Source organism: Hevea brasiliensis, chromosome 2 (genome assembly GCF_030052815.1).
Source record: "Hevea brasiliensis isolate MT/VB/25A 57/8 chromosome 2, ASM3005281v1, whole genome shotgun sequence".
Classification (NCBI taxonomy): Eukaryota; Viridiplantae; Streptophyta; class Magnoliopsida; order Malpighiales; family Euphorbiaceae; genus Hevea; species Hevea brasiliensis.
Genome location: NC_079494.1, coordinates 1,165,122 through 1,185,615, shown reverse-complemented (window position 1 = coordinate 1,185,615; position 20,494 = coordinate 1,165,122). Strand labels below are relative to the sequence as shown.

General features: G+C 33.2%; 4 protein-coding genes across 5 annotated transcripts; 2 read left to right on the top strand and 2 right to left on the bottom strand.

Moving 5' to 3' along the window:
* Positions 1-20: 20 nt before the first annotated feature.
* Positions 21-3,053, bottom strand: LOC110660988 (beta-amyrin 16-alpha-hydroxylase CYP87D16). The gene is made up of 9 exons (XM_021819471.2): positions 2,704-3,053; positions 2,283-2,613; positions 1,699-1,848; positions 1,357-1,605; positions 1,185-1,274; positions 973-1,051; positions 699-805; positions 343-470; positions 21-249 (listed from the first exon to the last, which is right to left on the bottom strand). The coding sequence occupies exons 1-9, from the start codon at positions 2,907-2,909 to the stop codon at positions 156-158; spliced, it is 1,434 nt and encodes a 477-aa protein (XP_021675163.2). The 5' UTR covers positions 2,910-3,053; the 3' UTR covers positions 21-155.
* A 3,170-nt stretch (positions 3,054-6,223) lies between these two features.
* Positions 6,224-7,348, top strand: LOC110660987 (uncharacterized). The gene is made up of 2 exons (XM_021819470.2): positions 6,224-6,494; positions 6,608-7,348. Exons 1-2 carry the CDS (start codon positions 6,386-6,388, stop codon positions 7,114-7,116), a joined length of 618 nt encoding a protein of 205 aa, XP_021675162.2. The 5' UTR covers positions 6,224-6,385; the 3' UTR covers positions 7,117-7,348.
* A 1,086-nt stretch (positions 7,349-8,434) lies between these two features.
* Positions 8,435-17,045, bottom strand: LOC110660985 (1,4-alpha-glucan-branching enzyme). Of its 2 annotated transcripts, XM_058131262.1 has the most exons (14): positions 16,804-17,045; positions 16,072-16,191; positions 15,483-15,693; positions 15,096-15,165; positions 14,739-15,008; positions 13,518-14,424; positions 12,740-12,856; positions 12,399-12,461; positions 11,890-11,997; positions 11,637-11,738; positions 11,066-11,133; positions 10,781-10,862; positions 9,117-9,233; positions 8,435-8,845 (listed from the first exon to the last, which is right to left on the bottom strand). In XM_058131262.1, exons 1-14 carry the CDS (start codon positions 16,879-16,881, stop codon positions 8,600-8,602), a joined length of 2,559 nt encoding a protein of 852 aa, XP_057987245.1. In that variant the 5' UTR covers positions 16,882-17,045; the 3' UTR covers positions 8,435-8,599. The 2 variants fall into 2 exon arrangements, with proteins under 2 accessions (XP_057987245.1, XP_057987247.1); XM_058131264.1 differs by lacking the exons at positions 8,435-8,845; positions 9,117-9,233 and adding an exon at positions 9,776-10,685.
* Positions 17,046-17,424: 379 nt separating this feature from the next.
* LOC110660986 (small nuclear ribonucleoprotein SmD3b) lies at positions 17,425-20,203 on the top strand. Its single transcript, XM_021819469.2, has 5 exons — positions 17,425-17,668; positions 19,273-19,325; positions 19,430-19,496; positions 19,594-19,650; positions 19,901-20,203. The coding sequence occupies exons 1-5, from the start codon at positions 17,510-17,512 to the stop codon at positions 19,958-19,960; spliced, it is 396 nt and encodes a 131-aa protein (XP_021675161.2). The 5' UTR covers positions 17,425-17,509; the 3' UTR covers positions 19,961-20,203.
* The last annotated feature ends 291 nt before the right edge of the window (positions 20,204-20,494 follow it).

The window sequence follows — 20,494 nt, the reverse complement described above, 5'->3', positions numbered from 1 at the left end:
ATAAAGAACTTCAAGAGGGATACTATCACAACATTTTTATTTATTTAATAACCTTGAGGTCATTATAAAACCATACGCAAAATCAAATTAGACATGGGTGTTTTATGCTAAGGAAAGGATGATGATAATGACCCACAAGCAAATGCTCTCTTGAATCATCCCTGCTTTTCTGCAACTTGTATGTGAAAGCCTTTGCCAAATCCCAAAGCCGGCGATCGGACGATGTCTCCTCCCTTGATTTTTGTCCACCTAATCAATTTTACATTTCAAACAATTATATAAGCTCTTGGCTAAGTGGTGTTGTAACCCAAATTTTAATTAATTAATTAATTAATTAATTACCTGTACTTAGTGACAAAGATGTGTAAAAATACAGCCATTAGAGCCCTGCTGAACTCAGCTCCGGCACAAGATGTTGACCCTCCTCCAAATGCTATGAAGTTCTTTGCCATTGCGACAGCTCCCATGTTCTTGATATATTGTTCATTGAAAAAGCATGGTTAGCGCTAGATATGCCCATGGGCCGATTTAGATTTGGAATCAGATTAAAATGGGATTGATCTAATATGAGTTCAGAATCAAACTAAAATCGGCTCAGACTGAATTAGACCGGACTGTGGCCAAGTCTAGTTAGCACAGTGTTTCAACAAGCAGCTTGTTGAATCAAAAAGATTATTAATTGTATTATTTATCTATACCTCCCATCTTGATGGATCGAAGACAAGGGGATCTTTATAGGTGTTAGGATTCAGTTGAACAGCTGCCGGAACAACCATGATAGTCCAGCCTTTGGGAATTGTATATCCTGCCAATTGACGACATGAAATTTCAGACTAATTAATATTATATTGAGCTTATTTTTTTTATTAATTAGCAAATTATTGAGAAATAGTTTTCAAAGCTGTTAAGTCGATCTCGAGCTCGAATCCAATTGAAACCAAATGTAAAAAAAAAAAAAAAAAAAAGGAATACCATCAACTTGAAAGTCTGTGATTGCCCTTCTCAATATTCCAGGAGCAACACTTGCCAGCCGGAGCGATTCATTGACAACCTAATTAAAGCAAAATAAGTAAATATGAAAAATATTTCAAACTCATGAATTGGTCTGGAATTATTAGCTAAATACTACAATAAAAAGAAGTAAAAAATACCAAAAAAAAAGTTATCAGAATGTTATGATTCACCTGATGAGTATAAGTCATGGATTTATATTCCTTCCATGAAAGTCTTGAATCTCTACTTTCTCTAGTCTTCAGGATTGCCTCATGCTCCTCCTGGAGAAAATGTATTATACCAGAGCTTGTACTGAAAGACATATGCAAATGATGAAATTGTTAAAAAAGTTGCCTGACTAACCGTCAATTTCTGCACCACTGAAGGGTTGTCAGTGAGAAATTTCATGGTTAAAGCAAGAGTAGATGATATAGTCTCAAAACTGGCAAGGAGGAGTCCAAACATCATGTAAATGGCAAATTCCTCAGTCCAGAAACTATCTTTTTTCATGTCTTCCACAATCTGATCCAGGAAGTCCCCTTTGTGAATCTCTGGATTACTACGTCTCTCTTCTAGCGTCTCTGTGATTATTTTTATTGCTTTCTTCTGATTCTGTACATAATATACATATACTTTTATAGTTGCATCAATGAAAATTTTATTTTAAAAAAAGAATTTATTATAAATTCATGATTAGTTGATTACCTTTAAACATCTGTGGAAAGCTGTACCAGGGATATTCAAGGGGATGGACATAAGTCCTTGCAAGAAATTGGTGAAACTTTCACCTATGTTTTCCCCTGATTTTTCTGGTTCATAACTGAATAGTATTTTTGCTGTAAAATCAAATATCATCTGTAAAATTAAAAAGAAAAAAAAAAGGGTTAGATAATTAACAACTGAAATACATCTAATACGGGAGAAGTTTGCATGCATGCATGCCTAGTCCTGGCCGTGGTCCGGTTTGGATGCCATTTAGACCGATTTAAATAGGATGGAAATCGATTTGAATCATCATTTTCTCTTTTTTTGTTTTTTTAAATCAGACCAAAATTGGTCGGTTTGATTAAGGGTTAAAACAACTTTTTCATTTAAAAAATTCTTTTAGAAAAATTTTCAATAGTTGGATTAGAAAATTAAAACTAAAATGAGATCGGGTTCGAGTCCTTCAAACCATTGAATTAGAACCGCCAGTTCTGACCTAAACCGAACCAGTGGCTAGGTTATGCATGCCTACAAATTAAATTTTAATTAAAACAAAAGAAATTAAACTGTAGATGATTATTTACAGCAGAACTGGCACTTTTGGCTTCAATGCTGGGCTGCTTAGACCAATCCTGAAACCTCTGGCTTATAGCAGATTCTAACTGAGGCAGCAGCTTGTCCTTGAGAGGCTCAGGGCCAAAATGACCCAAAATCAAGTTTCTTAAGTGCTTGTGTATGGAACCATGTTTAGAAGTAATCTGTGTGACATCATGGCGAAGAAGCTTAGAGAAGGAATCCATATACCATCTTTCAATCAATTTCCCTTCCTGTTGAAGAAGGTAATAATTGAAATCAGGGTCTGATGATACAATAACAGGCCGACCCACCAAGCTGGTTCGAAATAGTGGACCATACCTAAAACCAGAAACAGAATGATTTAATAATAAAAATAAGTATAAATTAAAATGTTTACAAAGAACAAGAAGGGGGTTGGTTTTTGCTCACTTAGTCATTCTCTTCTTGATAAAATTTGGGACATCCAGTGATTTGCTTGGAATGAGGAACTGTATGGTCTCTCCAATGAAAGGGATGCCCATGGAGCCTGGAGGTAACTTTCCAATGCATTTTGGGTTCCTCCACCTGTAAATCCAATGTGTTGCACTTATTATAATGAAACTTATAATGGAGATCCAAACAGACCACATCTCCATTATTATCTCAAAAACAGAACAACAAGAAATCTAATAGAAAGTTGTGTTTTGGTTGAATTTTATGAACAAATTGTAGCCTTTATATAGGAAATTAAGCTTGAGATATGATTTGGTGATCCATCTCAAGTGAGTATATTTTTGTGCTAGTTGGATTGAATAATTACTTGCTTGTAACACCCAACCCACTGCTAATCTTAGGTAGTCAAATCAATCCTCAATTCTGAACTTTGTATAGATTAACTATAGCACTACCATCACGAAGAATTTTAGAACAAAAGTTTGAAATTAGAGCTTTCTTTTTTATTATTGTTTCTTGTCAAGATTGAAACCTACCTAATTCCCTGGAAGGCAAAAAAGGATTTTCTTTTTTTTTTTTTAATAAGGGATCGAAAGAGAGATTCAAATCTAAGTGTGAGTGATATATTTTTAACTACTAAACCACCATAGTGGTTTAAACAATAATACTAAACAAACTCAGAAATTTTGAATATTGATTGTGAATTATATTTTACATTTTATTTTGTGTCAAAGAGTTTCAGAAGCAGAATCCATATGCCATTGACAAAATTGCAGCATGAAAACAAAACCATCATATCTGCTTACAATTACTTGTTGATTTTCCTATCATGTCAACTTCAATGTTTTAGATTTCATTTTATTCATGCCTGTTCATACCACATGATTCGGACTTATTGACCTGTACCCTTTATTTTCACAATATAAATTCATGAAAAACACATTTAAAATTTAAGTCATATAAATAATAATAATAATATGATTACCCGAAAGAAGCTTCAAAGGTTTTTATAATACACCTCACAAAATATTTCATTTAGGTCGCAATACAAAATTTTTTACACTGAATTACGCTATAAATCTAATAAAAAATATATATATCCAAAATTCAAGTGAATCCAAAAAACCTTGAAAGGTTTTCTTGTCATAAATAATTGCCCAAAAGTTAAACAAATCTCTTGTACCGATTCTTGTACATGGCGTGTAGGTTTGCTCATACGCCAAACTAATGAAAAATATTGTCTTAAAATTCTAAGTTTTGCAAATAATTTCAAATCATTAGGTTAAAGTTTATTGTTGGATTGTCATAGAATTTGATTACTCAATTCCCACATGAAGATTATATATATATATATATATATATATATATAAAATAAATATGGGTTGAAATTATTGGAGAAGAAAAACATAGATTTGATTTGGATGTTAATGCATGCTTAGTCTATTTTGGTAATTAAAATAAGAAAAATTTCAACTTTATAAACCCATAAGTTATAAACAAAGCATGAACACATAGAAGAAAATGACAAATTATTAAATACAATACAAATAATTGTTTTTCAAAGAGTACTTGCATTTTTATTTATCTAATGTGTATAATATTCTTCCAAAAAAAATTATATTAAAAGGCATTTAGATTCCCCCATTTAACCATTCATATTATTAATATCAATCCTTGCCATGACCTAGTTTTAGGTATGTAATGTACCTATTTGTCTATGACAATTGTATGGCAAAATGTACAATTTAACCCTTGTACTTATTGAGAAAGTTTAATTTAACCCATTTTTAATTTTTGATCCAAATTAATATCGAGATTCAATTTAAACTCAATTTAGCTTAAAAATTAAGATTTACGGACTAATTTCTTAATTTAAATAAAAAAAAATCAAGAAATTCAATTTCTTGATTTTTGTGTTAAATTAAGTTTAAATTGAAACTTCTTGACTAATTTAAAAAAAAAAATTAAAAATAGGTTAAATTAAAATTTTTCAATAAATACTAGAGTGTAATTTTAAAAAAATTAGGAAAAAGTGCAAAGAAAATTTATGATGGCTTTCCGATTTTATATATAAGGGATTATATTTTATTTTTTATCAATTTAATATCTTATATTATACTCTGTTAATAAATATAGTCCAAATCATTTACTATTATATTTGAGTAGCAATAAAATCTAATTATTCATCTTCAATTTATCATGAAAAAAATGGAGGAATGGGGAGAGTTAATTCACTCTCACATAAAATTATTGCATATTATTTTTCTAATTAAATAGAAAATCTAAAATAAAATTTTTTTTTTGGTAAATCTAAATTTTTAAAAATATTTAGAAATTTCCTTATTTCACAAGATTTGATAACCCTTTTGTTTAACTTTCCAATTTGAATAAAATTTCATTATTTATTTATTTATTTTTACCTTTTAAAGTAATATTTATTTTAGAAAATATATAATTAACGATTTATTACATTTATTTTTTATTTATATTTAGACCAAAATATATAATAAAATCCAATGTTTAACTCATCCTTAGAAAAAAAAAATCATTGGTTATCATTTTAAGTAAAATATTATTTACATTAATACCACCTAACCCCACCTTAGCCAACTTCAAAAAGTTTAAGGTTGGCACTAATATAAATTTGTCCCTTATATTAATTAGGAAAAATTATTATTTAATTTTTATAGTATAGTAAAATTAATAATTTAATTTTTATATTAAAAAAATATATTAATTAATCTCAAAATATTAATTTCGCCTTATACTTTATTTTTTATATTTATCATTATAAATATTTTCGTACTTGAATTTTTACAATTATTGATATTTTTATCTTTTATTGATATTTTTTATTCTCTTAATTATAATTATATTGATAAAAATAGATGAAAGGACTAATTAGTCAATAGAATTAAATGTGAGGGATTAAATCATATATTTTTTAAAATATAAGAATTAAATTATTAATTATAATTTTTTAATTATTTATTTATATTGAGAACAATTTAAAGTATATATATATATATATAAAATTAAAACAAAAATAATATAAATTTTGAATATGAATAATTAATCTTAGAATTATTATGTTTGTTTTTATATTTATAGAAATTGCACTCAAAATATATGCTTATCATACAACAAATTTAATAGTTTTAATATTAAATATTTATATTAAAATTCATATTAATAATTGATTAAAATATCTTTATAATTTCATTGAAATTTATTAAAATATAGAAAGATATTAAAAAATAAATTGAAAATAATAATAAAAAAATAAAATTAGAAAAAATAATTAATATTTTCTTATTTTTTAAAATAATAAATAAGGTGAGATAAAAAAAATTATTTTAAATCATTTACTATAACGAGACTGATGGAGTAATTAGTAATTTTAAAATTAAATATTTATACTGAGAAATAAATTTAGGACCGTCGGATCAGAAAAAGTGACCGTTAAGGCGCTCCTTCGTCTCAATTCAAAACCGCCTCGAAATGAAAACCTGCACTCATTTTTTAGGAAAAAAACAGTAAAAAGTATTCAACTCAAAGCATTCAAGAGAGAGAGAGAGCTAACGGAACGCATAAAAATTTAACCTTTCTTCTTCTTCTTCTTCTTCCTCCCAAATAAGATCGTTCGTTGGCTACCTTTGCTTTCAAGTTTCTTTCGCCAATGTCCAAGATGAAGTACGATCGTAAGCCTCCACTCGCTAAATCGCCGATCCGGCTACGTCCCCGCCGAGTCCTCCGACCCAACACAAGCTTTGTTCAAACTCCTCCAGGTGGGTGTGGGTTGATTATCAAGAGTTCATCACGGATAATCTTGTTTTTTTGTTCTTGGAATTTTTTTTTAATTTCCATTTGAATTATAATTCAAACCTTTCAATCTTGTCAGGTTCTTTAGCTAAATCCCAAAAGCCAAATCCCACAAGGGACATGGAAGGATCGGATCTCTGCACCGAGTACCGCACCATATCCTGGGAATTACAGGCTCTAGCGAGAAAGGTTCAAGACGAGTTTGGAAATGGAAATTCAACTAGTGCTGGGATAAGTGCTAGTGCTAACTCGAGTACCCTTTTTGAGAGAGGAAGGTTTTATGAGATGTACTCAGCGAGGAGAAACGAGAGGCTGAAAAGAAAGAAAGGGGAGACAGGGGAAGGGGGAAAGACAAGCTACAATCTTGGAATTACAGTTGAGTCTTCAAAGAAAAGAGATTCAAAGAAGTTGGAAAGCTTGAGGAAATCGATTTCTGCTGCTTTTTCTGTGGAGAGAAGTGAGAATCCCAGGTACTCCTTGAGAAGCTTGAGCAAAGAGAACAAGAAGCCTCCTCTGGTTATCAACTATGAGAAATCTTTGCTTGCAAGTGAAAGGAAAGTTGGGGCTAGAAGGGTTAGGAAAATCTGAATGCCGGAAAGTGGGGTTTTTTTTCTTATTTTTATATTTTTTTTTCTTTTATGGATTTGCCATTTTCTTTGGGATTAGGAAATTGTTATTGCTTTCAAGACTTCAAGAGAATGTTTGAAATCTAATGATCTCTGGAAATAGCTTGCAATTTTGGAGTCCATGGTCTGAAGAAGGTATCATTTTGCCAATAAATCAAATTCGGATTTAATTCACTAATTATTTTATTCTCAAATTCTTTGTTGAAATGAAAAAAAAATCCTATCCTTTTTTTTTTTTAGATTTCATGAACTAGTGAGTTTGAATCAAATTGGGTTAGTTATTCGGAACTAGTGATTTCAATAAACAATTTTAATTATTTTATTCTCAAAATTCTGCATCACATATCTTCTATATAAAATCTAACAATTATTTTATACCATCAATAAAATTTCTAACATTCTCTATTTTAGTTTTTTCTTTCTTTTTTATATTTTTTTAATTATCAAATTTTTATAAAAAGCACAAGTAATAGAATTGAAAACTTTAATTCCTCTAAATATCAAGAATATACATAAACAACTTAATTTCATACACTTGTTCTAAGTCTTTTCTTATTAAATTTTTTTCAAAGATAAATTAATTTCATTCTTTTTTTTAGCTTATTTTAATTGAAAGATTTCTAAAAATAATTAAAATATTTTTATAAATAAAACTTAGTTCCATAAGAGTAAATTTTTCATCCAAACCACTATCAAACTGCCCTTCAAAACAACCCTCTAAACTATGTTAAATCGACAATTCATTAATTATCTCTTAAACTGTCCCATGACAATTTTGTTCTGATTTTAACTTCATTAAACCTGAATCAATAATATCTAAATCGTGATCACCCTTAGTTTTATTTTATAAAATAAAATTTTATTTATTTTTTTGTTGCTTTACAAGGAAATTTTGCACAGAATTAGTACGTAAAGCTAATAGTAAGCTCACTTATTTACAACAGCATACATAACTAATGAAAATAACAAGCTTTTTTTAGTTTTTTGTCTGTAAATATCATAATCGATTATTCAACTTTATAAATATTTTTATAAAAATTATTAAATTTTAATTTCTTTCATAAAATTTATTAAATTTTAATTTAATTTCATAAAAAATATTGTAATAAAAAATTAAAAATTTTCAAATCAATCTGCTCATCTGTCAATTACTTTTATAAATAAAAATTATCTTATTTTATTAATTTCTTAAAAAAGAAAATGCATGAAATGCATCCATCTACTATCTCACCGTCAAACCCCTTCCTTTATTCTATTTTTTTTTCATTAGCAATCACTAGTTAAATAATTTTATTTACAAAATAAATAACAGGTCAATTGATTAATTTGAAAACCTTTAATTTTCGGTCACATTGACTTTTATAAAATCAAATTAAAATAAAAATACTTATAAAATTGAGTAACTGCATATAAAAATTAGCCCAGGAGTTCGATTGTCACTTTCCTTAGTCATCTAATGTCCCTTCCTCAACCTCTTCTGCTTCTACTTTCTTGGTTGGACCAACATCATTGGCAACCAAAGAAGGCCGTGCCTCAAAATCGTCCTGCTTCGCCACAGCATCTGCTGGTAATGTCTCATTGACACCTTTAAAATCCCCCGACTTTGCCACGGCACCTGTCAATGTCTCATTTACAGCCCCAAGATCGCCACTATTGTGATTTCCTTCCATTTCTTCAACTCTACAGTAAGCCTTTGACATTTTGCATTTGAAGAAAAACAAACAAAAAAGAAAGAATGAATATAGATATTCTTAGAACTCATTTCAAACAGTGGCAACAAAGCATAGGTATATGCTAGAGATATTATGTTCATCATGCTGATAATGGTCTAGAATCTGTCAAACTGATGGCTCAAAGCCACCATACTCGAGTGAAGATCAAACATACAATTTTGTTGAGAGGTAGAATGATACACATCATAAGTAACTTTAAATGGTAAACATAAGTAAGGATAGAACTCACCACACAAGTGCGAGCTGGAGAGAGTATTTTGAAGGAGTTAGGACGATTGTTGAAGTTAGTTTCAGGCACTCCGGGTATCCCTTCAGGTGATGTAAAATGGTCCACATCATGGCCCACCTGCCAGATTAATTAATGAAATTTTTATAGCTATGTAGATGAGTTTTACATCACATTGAGAGCAACTAGACCAGTGTCATCAAAGGCGAGCCAAGCGCCCATGCGAGGCGAGACACTCCTCTGTCGCCTCTATTGGAACGCCTGGCTGGGCTTTGGAGAGGCGACGCCTCAGGCCAACGAGGCGAGAGGCGATGCAGGCGAGATGCGACACCTCATCAAAGCAACAGTAATTTCTTTTTTTTTTTTAAATGAAAAAACTAATAAACCTACCACTTACCTAATGCCAACAAAAGAGCCGCAGCATGAAGACAGCAGAGCCGCTCTCTTCCTCGACCTCACACTCGCGACAGAGACAGAACAGGACCAACAGGTACGCCCTCTCTCTTTCTCTCTCTTATCTTCTTCTTCTTCTTCTTCTTCTTCTTCTTCTTCTTTCCTTTCCGATCTCTCTCTCTCTCTCTCTCACGTCTTCTTCTCCTTTCCTCTCTCTGATCTCTCTCTCTCTCACGTCTTTTTCTCCTTGGCTTTCTCCCTCTCCACTTATTCTGCTTTCCCTGCTGCGTAGACCACCTGTTTTTTATTTTTTCTTTTTTTTTTTCTCTCTCCTCTCCTTCTTCTTTCAGCAGTCCCTTTTTATTTTTTTTCTTTTTTTCCCCCTCCCATCCTTATTATTAATTATTTATTTATTTGTTGTTAATTTATTTATTTTATTTTTTATTCTAGTTAATTAATTATTTAAATTTTATGGGTATTGCTAAATTGATTATTTTACTTTGTATTCTTGTTTAATTAGTTGATTAATTAACATGGGTATTGTTGATTTGTTGGTAATTAGTTTAATTTTTATTTGTTATTCTTGTTAATTTAATTAGTTTTACTTTTTGCCTTGTTAATTAGACATTAGTTGTTAATTAATTATTTATTTTATATAGATATTATTAATTTATTGTTAATTTGATTTTTTTACTTTTTATTATTGTTAATTAATTGTTTAATTTATATGGATATTGTTAATTTGTTATTAATTAGTTTACCTTTTACTTGTTATTCTTGTTAATTAGTTTTAGTTTGATTAATTTTGCTTTTTTCTTGTTAATTAGATATTATTTGTTTATTTTATATGGGTATTATTAATTTGTTGTTAATTTGATTATTTTCTTTTTGTTCTTGATAAGTAATTGTGTAATTTATATGGACATTATTAATTTGTTGTTAATTAGTTTACTTTTTACTTCTTATTATTGTTAATTATTGTTTTTTTTTTCTTTTTAATATGTTTTTTTACTTATCAACTATTTAAAAGTATGAATTTATATATATATAATTTAAGCAATTAAGGTTATGGCGCCTTATTTCAAAAAGGCCCTCGCCTCACCTCTCGCCTCTCGCCTTAGGCCATAGAGTACTCTATCGCCTTAGTATCGCCTTTCGCCTTGATAACATTGAACTAGACTATAAAAATAAGTATAACACGTTCAAAATCAGTTTCCATTTTCCTCTAGTGTTTTTCATGGGACCACGAAAAAATTATGCAGAGGATTTCTTACTCTTCCAAGTCCACCAAATTCCCAATCATCACTATCCAATGCAACTCTATACTTTCCTGGCAAGTCACACCCAACCTTGTACCTGAATGATTCAGATTGAAACACAGATGGTTACTGGAAAGGCTATACAAATAATTAATCATCAGAATGCAATTTCTGTACAAAGTACTATTTGAACTCGGTGGTGTATGGCCTGCTTGCATCCACTTAGAATGAGTGATCCACAGTCCACATGCTAAAACAACTAAATGTCTTGCTTATTGGGGAAAAAGAAGAAATGCTTACCCATCATATGTATTCTCCGGATGAAAATTGAATACAAAAACCAGATCCCCACGCTCAAAGACGATAACCTGTAACGTCGAGTGATCAATAAATGCTACAGGATGGAAATGATGACTAAAACGCCAACTTGGAAAGGGACATCCTTGTTAGTGGATTATTCCAACACCTCCTGAACATAGCCAGCAATTTTTCCACTGTACACTTTGTTCAAGGATTTTATAATTACCATTTCAGAGAGGAGGGCGTTCTGTGTCAAATAACATAAAATTACATACTATATCTTTAATAAGCATTATGTACCATTATCTATCACCTAATGACTCAAAGAGTGTGATCCATGGTGTCTTCCTGTTTGGCCCATTAACTGGCCCTTGTTTATCAGTCATGAATGACTGATTTTGATCAGCTAACTAACTAATGCAACCAAACAACAGCTCTAACATAACAATAACCAGGCAAAACATTTAAAGAACAATATGCTCCATGTTTAAAATTGCTCAGGTGAGAGTTTAGATTGTACTTCCAGAATAAGAGAAAAAGGCGAATGCCTATCAGATAAGGGCATCTGTACCTTATCCTCTTCATTTGTGCTGCTCACAATCTGCTTTGTTGATGCTAGAAATGAATACTTTTCATCAAGCAAGTTCATAGCTTTGTCAAAAGCATTCATGAACTGAAGAAGGAAAGGAAAATGACAAAAAGTTAAAATTTAAATGTTGGCATGCTCTACTTTTGTACAAAGAAATGGCTGACCATAGACAATTTGCTACATAAGCAGACAATATGAAGCAGCAGCTCAAATTGATGAAAACGAGTTCACAAACCTTGTATCTCAAGTGCTCAGTGTCAACTAGGTTCCATTGGCGTCTGCACTTGTCATAACTCCACCCATTGCCTTCTCTTGGGAAGTCAATCCACTCAGGATGGCCAAACTAATAGAAATATTCATCACAACTAATTCAGACACTAATCAACTAAACATGCATGCATATCCTATCCTTTATTTTCCTTCATTCAAAAAAGTGTTTCTCCTAGTCCGCTTGTTGCTCTTGCTCTGTTATGCTCATAATCAACAGGCTCCACAAAGTATATCTGACCCGATTAAAAGTTACTGGTTGGTTCATGTTTTGACCATTTCATTTCCCCCATTTATTTTAGGGCAATACTCGAGAAACATACTGATCGCCCTAGGATAAACCGAAGTTATTCTATTTCATGAAGAATTTAAACTTTTGATAAGAATGCAGATTAAGACATCATGAGAAAATATATAGATCTGGCAGTTTAGTAGCCCCAAGAGTTTGGTAGACTAGAGTTGGGTTAGTGTGATTACCTCATTTCCCATAAAATTAAGGTAGCCCTCGCCCCCTAAAGCCATAGTTAAAAGATGAACCATCTGCAGAATAGAATCACATCAATGAGAACAAAGGGGGGAAAAAAAGAGAAAAGGATCATCTGAAAGCTGAATTTGATCAAAAGAACTCAACATCAGCTGTTTTCAGGACCAAGAATATGTCTTTGTCCCTCCATGCACATCTAAACATGAGTTGTTTGCAAAGCCTGATGGATGGGGATAAATACAAAATTTTGGTAAAATAGGATGCAGAAACTATGGCCGTGGTTGAAAACCACAGTAAACTGAGGAAAGTGCTCATGAGATTGTGTAAATCAAACCTTATGAAGCGCTATTCCTCGCTCAATTATAGGAGAAGCATCTGTCAAACAAGACATTCCAGAATACATTTCTTTATCCATTAGTAAAAAGGCAATTGTCTTGTCACCTACAATGGCCTGTGGAAACAAAAGATACCATATTCATAAGAAATGAAAGAAGAAGTTAAACATGACAACAATAAGCAATTTCTCTTTGCAGGATCAATGCAGCTATTCCTTGTCTAACTTCTTGCTTCTTGCGATACAGTCAAGGAAGATTCAATCTAGAAACTATGTTGATTTAGTTATGAAATTAGGAATTTTAGATTTCTATTATTTTGGAATTCTATTATTATCATTTTCGAATTTTAAGTTTATTATTTGTTTTGAGTTTGTTTAGTATACCAAATTTATTTTGGTTTAGTATTCCTAATCAGTTACTGATAGGACTAGTTGATAAACTATAAATACAATGTCTTCTACTTATTTTATTCGAGACTTTTGCCATTGGTTATTTTATTATTCCAAATTTGTTTTGGCTTCATAAAACTGAGAGTTTCTCTCTCTCTCTCTCTCTTCTTTTGAGAATTTTTTTTCTCATCACCTTGTTCCCCTTTTTTCTATTGGTTACACATCATCTTGTCTTTATCTTTTCTTTACCTTGCCTAGTAGCTTTTCTTCTTGTCTTTATCATTATCTTACCAAGTTATTTATAACATTGCCCCTGAAGCAATGGGCACACAACCACCAACAAAAGTAATTATGAAAATGAACAAACAAGAAATTCCAGTCCTCTTACTTGGTCATGACTCTCCGCATAAGCAACACATTTCTCGGTGTATCTCCTATTAGTTAAGCTCCATGAGATTTCCTTCATTGACCACTCTTCATCACTCTTGTTTTTCAAGTAATCGATCCATTTGTCAGGGATGGCCATTGCTAGGCGATAGTCAAAACCAATTCCCCCCTCAGAGACAGAACGGCCAAGCCCAGGCATGCCAGAAACATCTTCAGCAATCACAGTAGCATCTGGCAAGATGTTGTGAATCAGAGAATTGGCCAGCATCAGATAAACAACGGCATCAACATCAGTTGCCTCACTGAAATACTCATTATAATCCCCTGTAAATACCATGTTGATTCCGTGGTGATGATATAACATTGAAGTTACTCCATCAAATCGGAATCCATCAAATTTGTACTCCTCAAGCCACCATCTTAAGTTGGACAGAAGGAAGCGAATTACTTCCCAATTGGCATAATTAAAGAGCCTGCTATCCCATAACTTATGGTAGCCTCGATCTCCAGTGTGAAAATAGGAATCTTGAGAGCTTTGGCCAACATCAAAGCCATTAAGGCCATCAGTGATATTGTTACTTGCATGACTGTGAACAACATCCATGAGAACACGTAAACCTAAGCTGTGGGCTTTATCAATTAAATATTTAAGATCCTCAGGGGTTCCAGATCTACTGCTTACAGCAAAAAAGTTTGTAACATGGTACCCAAAAGATCCATAATATGAATGCTCCATAACAGCCATTAACTGAACTGTATTATAGTTGTTTGCCCATATACGAGGCAGAACATCATCAGCAAATTCTCTGTAGGTATTAATGCGGGGTTCTGAGCTACTCATTCCCACATGAGCCTCATATACACGTGGGGCCTTGGGTTTTGGAGGCCGGGGATACTTGAACTGGTACCTGCATGTCAATGAAAGAGTGGATCAACAAAGGGCCTATTTCCATATGACCAGGCCTTCCTTGTTCTGATGAAAGTGGACTTGAATGATGATTGCTAGTCATATTTAGCAATGGTTTTCTAGGTTTTGAAGAGTTCTAGAAAAATAAAACAGCTCATACTTTTGGAATGAAAATAAGCGACAATATAAGCATAAAAGAAACCATCTTCACATATGTGGGATCCTCATGGAATTGGTCCCTTGTTAACTTGATTATGTTCACATTGCCAGATTTCACAAGACATAAAACATGTTGTCAAACATGAAATTCGTTACCTTTCTGAAGGAGGAGGATCCCAGTAGACACCATCATATGGTGCTCCAAAATTTGTGGGGTCCACAGTGGCATATCTAATCCAAGCTGGAATTCGATCAACCCAAACTCCATTACCATGCCTGAATCGAAATTTGACCCTTGAATTGTGAGGAATGGCTGGATATCCACCAGAATCAGGTATTTTGATACTCCAAACACCAAATTCATTCTTTTCCATCCTGTGGTTGGAACCATCCCAACCATTGAAGTCCCCAATAACTTGTGCTTCCCTACATTATAAAGAACATATCTTTTATTTAGATAATGACAACAAAGTTTGCAAAGTTTTGTTTTGATTGCGAAAGCAATCAACATACTGAGCTGCAGGGGCCCACTCACGATAGACAATTCCACCTTCTTCTCTATTAAATCCAAATTTGAGGTAACCTACAAAATGTTAGAAGCAGAAGGGTTTAACATTGCAAAGTGCACTACCATTAAAAAAACTATATAAAAAGGGCTCCTTAGCCATTGAGAACACAAGGGACGCTCAAGATCCAATTAAGAGGTTAGTAGGAATGCAATTTTAAGTAGCTGAACAAAGTTACAAGACTTTTAAAAACAATTACGCATTACAGCAAGAGAAATTCAAACATTAAAAACTGTGTGTCAACTCTCAAGTATTATTTAAGTAGCAATCTATGCGCACTTGTAGAAAAGGAAAGAAAAGGGAAAGATTAAACTGGTACACCATTGAAAAGTACCTTTTGAAAATTCCTCAAGACCTCCTTCATATTTTTCAATGAGCTGTTTCTGATCTATATATCTTTGCACTTTATACCTGAAGTGATCTTTAAATGATCCCAACCCAGGATCAATGCTCAAAAGACCAATATTTTCCATGTCTTTCCCAAAGCTTTTCACTGTTGGGTTGTCATCTGCCACAACTGCTGAGATTGTGAGACCATGCTTCACCTAGTAATGATAATGCATCATGTCAAAGTTCTGAATAAGATAGTTGCAGATGAAATTTTTCAGAAAATTTTCTAAGATAGAGAGATGAGCCAACCAAACGTTCCTGTATAACAAGGTATTATTTTCACCAGTCCTTTGTATATTTATAAAGGAAAGAAGCATCTATATTATGAATTAGATTCATATATTTGATTTGCCATTTAGTTACTTGTTTCTAAATTATTTTCACTGTGTTGACAAAATTGCCCACAAAAAATAAAACAATCCAATTGATGTTCATGCTTTACCTCCGCATATATTTGAACAATAATTGGGACTATCCATGGAAGAAGGAGAAATCCTTGACTCAGTATTCCATGCTAAAATTGTAAAACATACCGTTTTATTTATTGAGATTCTTGGTAGAAAATGGACTTTGGAACAACCAAGCAATTTTCGCGACCCAAGAGTCAGTCCAACCTGTTTTTGTTTGACAATGTGGTGATTTCTTTCCACACCCTGTCAAAAATATTAGATAAGAAATCAACTAGTATTTGATGCAAGAAACATCAAGAAAATAGCAACTTGCAGGCTATAACACACTCAACAGACTTGAAAACATCGTGAAATAATCACAAGGATGGTGCTTCATCGGTTGCCATGCACTTTTTATCTATATATACGCTGTGTACACTTAACTTTTAACAAATGAAACAGAACTTTGTTCAAAATAGGCTAGTCAAACTGATGAGTCATCTAAACTAATTATGCTATGAACAAGTATGCATATACACATGAATGATTTTTTTCTTTGAGCTAATTATGCCCTAAATTATCAGAACAAATTAACATTTCAGATAATATGAAGCAGCAGGCAAAGAAACTTCATTTTGAAACTAGAAGAATCCTTCCTTCTAATCAAGCAAGCAACCAAATACTCATCATTGCACAAAAGAAAACTAACTGATCAAATGCAATTTGAGCAACAACCCCTAGAGAATATGATGGCCACGCACCCGATCAGAACAAGAATAAGAAAACCAGCAGGCTATTAACCAGTAAAGTAGTTGGAATAACAGACAGCAAAGCAAATGATAAAATAAAATAAAAAATGTGAAAAAATAAAATTACCCTTTTGGAGTTCTTGGCTAAAGAAGGTGATAAAGACCCAAAAACAGGCGCCGGAAATAGACCCAAAGAACCTAACATCTTGGCCAACTTAGCCTCTCGACCTCATTTCTCTCTCCCTCCAAGCTAAATAAGCAAACCTTTAATTGGCTGAAACTCTAATCTTTACCATTAAGGACGTGCTCCCAACACGTAAGCATCCCGGAATAGAAATCAGGGAGATCTCAGCCGTTGATCACCCGGACGCACGCTGATTATAAAATTATTGTGCTCCCCAATTTTTCTTTTTGGGTCCCATGATTTGATTTGCTTTTGGATGGATGACAGATTGGGCAAAGCATATTTTCCACGTGACAACAAGCTAGCCGTCAGAACTCCGTGATTGCGATTAGTCGTTCACGGCTCCGATTCAATCAAAACGCTCCAGTTTTGAGAGGACTCCTCTGTAGCCGTTTTATTTTCTATCTGCTGCAATCGTGAGATGTAGCTAATACAACTATGCCACCTAGACAAACAAACATCTTAGTACTAAAAGGCCCCAATATTTCATGAAAAGACAAAACTACCCCGGAAATTTGTACGACGGCGTTTTGTTTGTTTTCTCAACTATAAAAGCAACGACAGAGGGAAAAAAAAAAACTCCGAGGTTTGGGTCCTTGGTGGGTTAGCTAGGGTTTTGCAGAGAGATACAGAGAGAGAGGAGCAAACCATGAGCCGGAGCTTAGGAATACCGGTGAAGCTGCTACACGAAGCCTCGGGCCACGTGGTGACGGTGGAGTTGAAGAGCGGAGAGCTTTACAGAGGGAGCATGGTGGAGTGCGAAGACAATTGGAATTGTCAACTTGAGAGTATCACTTACACTGCTAAGGTACTGATTGTTTTTCTCTCTTGCATTGTTATTTTCGGTCTTCTTAAAACCCTAGATTTGTGACTATAAGGTGAAATTATGCGTTCAAATACTTTTTTGTTATTGGATCTGGGGCGTTTGGTTATTAGGTTGGTGAAATTTCTCTTACAAATTGCTGGTATTGAACCCTGACATTTGGTTAGTGAGAGTACAAGATAGAAATGAAAGCATGTTCCTAATACCCTAATTGAAAAACTTGCGCCTATCCGATTTTGTTGTATCGTATATCGAGAGCTCCCTAGATTGAGATTCATGGCCACCTGTATTTACTTTTATAAACTGAAAGTTGCTGAAATATATGTGTTGGGTTTTTCATTCTTTGAGGAATGGACCTGTTTTGAGCTGAATGAGTGGTCGATTAGGAGGGCTTTTCTTATGAGCTTTTAAACATAAGCCACCAGTGTGGTAGGTAAACTATAATTCAGAATAAGCATCATAAAGAGATATTTAGCTGTTTGTTTGTGAGGAAATTGAATAGTGGAAATAGGAATAATGATTGTTATCTTGGGGTGATGGTCTATCAAATTCTAAATCGTATGGCCTTTTATGTACAGCAGAATGTTTATAAATTTGATAGAAGGTTGTTAGCAACTGATCAAAAACTTGCAGAATGTTTATAAATTTAATAGAAGTTTGTTAGCAACTGATCAGAAACTTACTCCATGCTTGCTCTTCCCTCTTCGCATGATCATGATGGTTAATGCATGTGACTTTGGTTATAATGAAGAGACTTGAGAATTACTAGAATTTCTTTGGCTCATTAGCTGCTGGTGATTTGGATGGTAATTATGATTTAAATGACAATGCGTATTTTGTTATGTACAGGCACAGGCATACAAGTATATGTTTGAAAGAGATATGCTTTCTATTTAGTTGTCTGCATTATATTTGTTGCCTATGTTACTTGGACTTGGGTGCAGGTGTTGGAAATGGGTGCATATCTGTGTGTAAGACGTGTGAACTTTCTAAATAGAAAATATGGGAATGTGGTTCTAAATTTAGACATGGGTTCTCGGATACGTTATTTGGGCTGAAAGGGTTGAAGTAATCTATCCAAAAGAGTTCAGCTACAATTAATTGTCATATGCAACCATTGAATTCTTGAAATATTTATTTATTTATTTATTTTTAACTTTTTCTATAATCTATCCTTTAATTCACTGTTGCATTATCTTTTTGACTTGTTTTTTACCTATCCTTTAATTCATATGCTTTTCATCTTGAGAGATCTCATTCACTCGAGTGTCCGACTGTATGAATTGTGTTGGACACATATTCCATGTCATGTCATGTCTACATGGGGACAACAGTGCAAAATGAAGAATCGGAGTATCAGAGTTTGTTGCAATATTATTGTCAAATTAAATTGAGTCATTCACCTTGAATTTCTGATCTGGTTTTTTTGGCACAGGCTGGGACATAAACATTATTTATATGAGTACAGATAAAAGAAAACTGTTCCTACATGTGCTTTTGAATGCTTTGGGCTTGAGCTTGAATAATTGGTTGTTTCATCTTAATCTTATTTCCAATCAGTTAGTTATTTTTTATGTGCTTCTCCACAGGATGGAAAGGTGTCACAGCTTGAGCATGTTTTTATTAGAGGCAGCAAAGTCAGGTATCTAAACCATTTGTTTTTTATTAGAAAATCTTAATAGTGCTTTTTGTTTGCTTTTCACAACCAGACAGTTATCATTTGAAAATGATGTTAAATTTCAACAGGTTTATGGTCATACCAGATATGCTAAAGAATGCGCCCATGTTCAAGCGCCTGGATGCTAGAATCAAGGTGTGCTTCCACTTGCAAGTGTTCTCCCCCCTCCGCCTCCTTTAAATATCTATTTGTCATATGATTTCTGATTTATGTACTTTTTGTCTTCTTGAAGGGTAAGAGCGCATCACTTGGAGTTGGCAGAGGTAGATCTGTTGCAATGCGGGCTAAAGTAAGTTCTTTTTCTTTTAAATCTTTCAAATCCAAAAATACCTCTATAATCTGGGTAAATTCAGTGCTCAAGGATCTGATCTACATGTTTGACACACTTTCAATGTCCTCATAACCTATGAATGGTCACTTGCAACTCTTTTTAACTACAGTTGCATGGGGAACCATATGCCAAGGGTTCCATGCTTTTTCCACACCCTGTGCATTGTGTGATTGGAAGTTACTTGACTTGATCTCTTCTTATTGTGCAGGCTCAAGCTGCTGGGCGTGCAGCACCTGGTAGAGGTGCTGTACCACCTGTTAGGAGGTGATGCCGTACACATGATTTGATCTAGAACTTCTTTTCTCTCATTGCCCGTGCATGAGTAATTAGGGTCTCTGCTCTTAGTATCCCTCAAATTTATTGTAATTTTTGTAATGGGGAGAAGTGGAATCTTGTTACCTGGACTGCAAGTGACTGCTTTATGCTTGTATGCATGTATTCAAATTGAATAACTGATAGTTTCCATAATTTGTAATGGCATGTTTGTATGCATGTCTCTTTGCTATCAAAATGGTCTGTGACTTGAATTTTCCATGTGGTTATGCGCATAAACCATGGATTTACATAGATTTGGGTGGCTTTACCGTGGCACCAAAGCAAATACCCGTTCAAAACAGATTGGAGTTTCGCAGGGGTTGTGAAAATGTAAGTAGTCTTATAATCCCATACAACTCTGCCCCTTCCAAAAAAATTTCTGGCGATAGCCTTAATTCCTTTCGCACTTTTTCCAGGGGAGCATGTTTGATCAGTGGGCAACCATCTTTGCAGTCTAATGAAAAGTATTTTCCTGTAACCCCTAGTA